Here is a 6,000-nt window from a genome sequence, read left to right on the forward strand (position 1 = left end):
CAGCCCTGTGGGCTCTGGGCAGCTGCTGCAGGGAGCTCTGGCGGCAGGAGGGGAGGGGCTGCCTTTCCCCCATGCTGAGCAACAGCTTGTTCCCTACTCGCTGCTGCTCAGTCGGGATGGGTGTGTGGGGTCAGGACTGTTCACAGTCATCCCCACACCTCCATAATCATAACCACGATACTGAAGCAAATGGGAGCGAGTGCTGGGAGCGAGTGGGCACACAGCAGTCAGGCAGGAGTGCAGGACCCTCACTGGTGCCCCAGGGCCAGGACCAGAGCAGGCAATAGGAGCAGAGGCTTCCAGCTGTCTGGGGCTCTGTGAAGCTGGGCCAGCTCCCATCTCTCTCTGGTGCAGTGCAGCCCAGCTCCAAAGACCCCTGCCAGCCCGTGCTGCTGCTGCCTCACTCTGGGCCCTGCCAGTCCTGGGCCCCACGCTCCCGCACGCCCACTCCCTTCCACTCCCTTTGCCTCCACCACCACTTTCACCGCTTTTCTGTATGCCCCCCACCTTCTTACCTGAATTTCCCGCTTGGGACAGGGAGGCATAAACAGCTCTATGGTCCCAGGCCAAAAGCCTCTGCTAGGCAGGGGCTTCTGACTAGGGGTAGGGCTGGGCAGACCCTGCTATTGCAGGAGCCTGCCCTGGCTTCGTTTTGGATCTTTCTGGCCCTGGCTGCCGTCATCTTTGACAGACAGTTGGGTTCAGATTAATATTTATTTTCTAAATTTTTTAGGGGCCCCGCAAGCCAGATTGAATGGCCTGTCACGTTGGATCTGGCCCATGGGCCATATTTTGCCCATCCCTGCATTCTCTGTTACACCACCCAAAAAAGCCAATTGCTGATCAATGTCAATTTTCCTTTTATTAGTGCCAATCTGATATGGACCGTTTTTGGGGCGGTTTTTTGTTTTGTTTTGTTTTTTTGTATCGGCACACCTCCATAATCATAGCATTGGAAGGGACCCCAAGAGCCGTGGAGTCTGTGTAATACTACAGAAATGTCTCGGAGATAACTTGGCAGCTGATGGCTTCTGTTTAAGACTTTTTTTGTTATTATTATTCAGCTTCATGAAAAAAGCAATTTGTAAAACTTTTACTAGACAAGCAAGAAAATTTTAAATTATGCATTTGTATGTCATGGGAGGGTGGGTTACTGCTCTTATACAAATAATTAAGCCAATCTTGTGGAATTACACTCAGACGCATTCTGTTTTGAGAATCTATAGTAAACTTTAAACTGAGTCCTTTATTTATGAATTTGTAAACCTTTGAAGAATAACCGCCTTTCCTATATAAATTAATAAACTTGACTATTGTATGACAGCTGTCAATTGCACGAAAAGGTACAGTCGATATGAAGTTCACAATGCTATGTACTAAAGACGTGATAGAGACGCCAGCAGATGTTTTGTGTCCAGTCAGATGAGCTGAATACTAAAATACATATTTAATAGATATGGAAATTGAATAAAATTAATTTTATAGGATATATTTTTGTTCAGTTCTAAACCTAGCTATCAGTCCCTCTCAGGACAGATAGGTCCTTTAAAAAAAAATACAGCAGTTCATCTGTTTTAATAATATCTATGTGGACCTAACTTAGGGAGACAGCCGGAAATGTGTCTTTAAGTTGATTAGAATTTTTGTTCAATAGGCACTCGAATGCGGAACGTTCCTGTTCTTTTTAGTGACGTGGATGGTAACATAGCAGGGATGTATGGGAGAGTTCGCAAAGCTGCCAGTAGCATAGACCAGTTTAGGTAAGAGCAAAAACCCTAAAGGAGTACTTTTCTTTCTGTTGGATTCCCTTTATAATCTTCCTTTGTTTTAGAATGATCTGATTTCATTTGTAGTAGAGTAATACATTGAGTACAGTGTGTTCCTATTAAATCTTGCCCAAATGAATTCCCTTTGTTTCATTCCCATTGTAATTTAAGAGAACAGAAGTGTTTCCACAAGATATTATGACGTGATTTAAACGCTTAGGTTCTTGTGCCATGAACCCATCAGGCCTTAAGAGACCTAATCATTTTGTATATACGGAGTAATCTCTGTCACCACCCACTTCTTGCCTTTATCTACCTCAGTGTTCCTCAAAGAAATCTTGTATCAGAGTTTCACCACTCATGCTGCTTATAGTCCAAGAGCACTCCCTAACAACAAAGTGTGTCTATTAATAATTCATTTTAAGAGTGTCATGCAGCAACAACAAGGGCACAAAGAGTTTAACTTGGTTTCTTTTCCCAATGCTTTTTTTTTTTTCCCTCCCAAGTATCAAAAAGAATAAACCCAGGTTTTGAACTGTCCTCAAAATCTGTGCCTAAAAATAAAACAGTGTTTCGGTATTGTAAAGAGACTTATCTTGATCCCTTGACCAAGGAGCTGTCTTATTTTAGTCATTCAAAAATTATGTACTCTAGAGCCTAAAGTCTGTCAGATTTCAGTGGTGAGTAAATAAAATATTTCAGCCCTTACAAATGGAGTTTCTTGATAAAATAGTCTTTCATACTTCCTGAATGCTTTTAATAAAGGATTTCATATGCATTGCAAATGCCAAGATTTCCTTGGCAATATTTTTTATTTTTGCATTAGTATTTCCACGTTCAGATTACTCTTTGTCGTCTTAAAACTAGATGATAAAATCCCGATGAAAATTTACAATATATTTCATTAGCAGTAGAATGCTGAAGTTCTGTCTGTCATATATAGTTTAGTGTAAGAATAGCACAGATCTTTTACTGGGTCTCAAAAGGAACCTGAAGGATCTAGTCACCCACATCTGGCTGACTATTGGTGGGAATGGGACTGTAATTTCCATTAAGATTCTGTGAAAAAAATTTTCTCTCCTTTTTGACACAGCCTAATGAGTCTTGCACATGGCACAAGGGAGCTATTATTTTCCAATCAGAAATGTATGTCAGGTTTGTGCTCTGAATAAACATTGTGTTCTTCTCTTGTTCTGCCAGATTTTAGATCATGAAGTAAAATTTGAAAGGCAGAAATATGAAAGCCTACATGTCTGATGCCAGTAGATGTTTATCGCTTTGGGGGATATAGGACAAGGGTATGTAGCTCAGATTACTGGGGATTCACTTACAAGGTAGAAGCCCACCATTAGAGATCCACTATGCCCTCAGCATGTTTGCTAGTGGGAAACCACACATGTAGATGCACATACAGATTAAAATGTCACCATGCAGCAAGGAAACAGGATTCCCTGTTTTGATTTTCAAATCATTTTTTGTTTGAACAAGCAATTCAGTTACAATGCCCCACTGAGACTGCCCTGGCAGGTAACGTTGTGGACCAGGGGTTGTATGTTGTACACCCTTTGGATAGGGATTTAAAGGAATCTTTTTTTTCTCTCTCTCTCTTTTTTTTTTTTTATACTTGCACAGCATTCGATTGGGAATATTTCTCAGACGGTATCCCATTGCAAGGGTGTTTGTAATCATTTATATGGTGAGTACGTTGTTAAAACACTGTGCAGATTTATTTTTTAGTCAGTTTTCTAAAATACCTACCTTAATGGAAAAGGCTTTTAGTAATATTGAAAAGAGAGGAGATGTATAATCAGTTTTGACAGTTTGGCATATCTTAAAGTAAACTATAAAGACTGAGCATATTAAATAGGATTTTGAAGTTGCGTAGCTTGACAGATGTATTTATCCTCCCTTTGTTATGCCTTTTAACATTTTAATGCTTGTGTAACTAATTTTAGTTTTAATTGTGTCGTTTCTTTTATAAATGTTAATATATAGCAAATCTCTGATTTGATTTAATTAATTTTCATTAAAATAATGAGGGACTGGTTTAGGTTTAAAACTATAGTTTCATTTCATTCCACCCTATTGAGTTAATGATTTTCATGGTCAAATGGCTGTAAAAATAGTGAACCTGACTTTTACCCACATATACGATTACTAACTTTTTGGGGGGGGCGGAATTCCTTGCAGTTCCACTAGAGGGCAGAGGAATCTGTCAATTGATATTATTTGTAATTATATAAACAAACCTTGCTGCAGTGTGGTGTGCTTGAAAAGTGTCAGATTGCAATGGTCTCATTAACTCCATTTTTTCCATGCATTGAAAACGCATTGCGTGAGAAACTAATCATGTTTTAAAATAAATCTCTAAGATGCATGGTAACTTAGGAAATGCGAAACAAACACTTTCAAATGAATTAAGTTTTTTGCACCACTATCTCTTCTATCTTATCTGAAGGAAGACTTGGGCCATTTTAATTCTCTTCTTTTCCACAGGAACTTGTATATTAAAACAGTTCCTGTGGATTTTCTGTATGTGGATTTGTAAGCCATTATCTAAGGTTTTGAATAGGTATTAATTTTGAAAGGAGGGGTTACAGGGAAGGGAGATTTAAGAAATTTTCCTCACTAAAAAATTGTTCTGGGAGAGGGAGCAGTACAAGCATTCGGGCTGCAGCTGCCCCTTTTCCCGTGCTCTCCATGCCTTCCACAAACTGAGGATCAGCCCGAGCAAGGCATAGGGAGCAGCAGCTTCTCTGCTCGTCCTAATCCCAGGAGACTGGGCAAAGCCCCCTGCTCGCTTTCTGGTGGGGCTGCAGGCACAGGCTTTCTTTGCGCCATGCTGGGGGAACTTCAACTGGGGGGAATTTCCACCTGTGCAACATATTCAAAACCCATGGCTGCAGTTCCCAGGAGGAGAGCAGAGTGCAGTAGAGGGAACAGTGGTGGAAAGCCCCCACCCAACCTGTTGCCCAAACTGGGCAATCCCCAGTTTGGAGAAGAGTGTACAACCACTCACTCATGGGGGAGAGTTCCTTTCCCAGAAGGAGCGTGTTTCCCCCAGGAAAAGTAGAATGAATGCTGGTATGTTTGCATTTTTACCAGGCGGGTGATTCGTTCTCCTGATAGAAATACAGTGCCTGTCCCCTAAGGTGAATCTCAGTCAGCACTGTAGATGATCCCTGTATTGGGCCAGCACTAATGGGATCACCCATTTTCAGCAAAGATGGCACTACCAAAAGGAAACTCAGATGTACTAACTGTAATTTGCTGTAAAATTTTTATTGATTTGGAAATAATGCAACATTTCACCGTGCAAACGGTAGTTGTTTTCCTGTGTGCAACTAAAAGACAGCCTAAGACAAACATTTCATGGAAATTGGTTCAGAATTAGTTTCCATCTGACTGTTGCAAATAATGGGTGGCAGTTTATGCAACAGTACTAACATCTGTTTTTCTTTTGCCAGGCATTGCTTCACCTCTGGGTCATGGTCGTTTTGCTTACTTACACCCCAGAAATGCATCATGATGGTCCAAGTGGGAAATAGACTTTATGCTAATAGTGTATAAATTCTGGATTGACAGTGTGTTTAAAATGACCAGTACTGAAATGTCAGCAAACTTTCCTGCACATTATATAAAGAAGGAATAACAACCATCATGCCTGTTTTAGCATTACTTCTAAAAAATTAAATTAATACAAAGTACTATGCTATACAGCTTCTTCAGTTTCCTTAAAATAGTCTGAGTTTCCTGGAAAAAGACAGTTGTTGACCCAAGCCAGGTTTAGCATTTGGATTTTACATAAACCTTGGAATGGTTCATGTGCAAAGCAAGATTCACACCTGCAGAGAGGTAACAAAGATTTCAAAGCTTAGTTGTATATGGGACATGCTGTATTGTAGATCATACTGGATATGGGCTATAATCAGGGAAACTAATTGTACTTAGCAATTTAAATAAACTTTATTCTTTCTGTTGTTTAGTCTGTTTTTGCACTTCTGTTTTAAAGTGTATATTCAGATTAGTTGTTCTTAAACATGTTAAAATGCTGTAGAATTGACAATGGATCAGTGCAATATTTTTTGTAAATATCTTTAAAAATAAAATATGCATTCTTCTTAGTTTTGTCCTTTAGCACAGCAGAAATGCATTTTTCTTGGTTTAAATCTGAAATGTGGAATTTTAGAATGTACAACATGCAGTTTAAGCCACATTTTAGTTAACTTGTCAT

At 40.0% G+C, this 6,000-nt stretch overlaps 1 protein-coding gene across 2 annotated transcripts in view; it reads left to right on the forward strand.

Moving 5' to 3' along the window:
* GOLGA5 (golgin A5) overlaps positions 1–5,747 on the forward strand; it is a 38,716-nt gene extending 32,969 nt beyond the window's left edge. The window contains exons 11-13 of one of the 2 annotated variants that reach the window (XM_090033900.1): positions 1,655–1,760; positions 3,399–3,462; positions 5,234–5,747. In XM_090033900.1, the coding sequence (XP_089890026.1) occupies positions 1,655–1,760; positions 3,399–3,462; positions 5,234–5,314 (251 nt within the window). In that variant the 3' untranslated portion in view covers positions 5,315–5,747. The remainder of the gene's footprint in view (positions 1–1,654; positions 1,761–3,398; positions 3,463–5,233) is intronic. The other variant, XM_090033901.1, reaches the window with a different exon arrangement.
* Positions 5,748–6,000: the final 253 nt, after the last annotated feature.

This window comes from Crocodylus siamensis, chromosome 2 (assembly GCF_052110815.1).
Source record: "Crocodylus siamensis isolate JL-2025a chromosome 2, ASM5211081v1, whole genome shotgun sequence".
NCBI lineage: Eukaryota > Metazoa > Chordata > Crocodylia > Crocodylidae > Crocodylus > Crocodylus siamensis.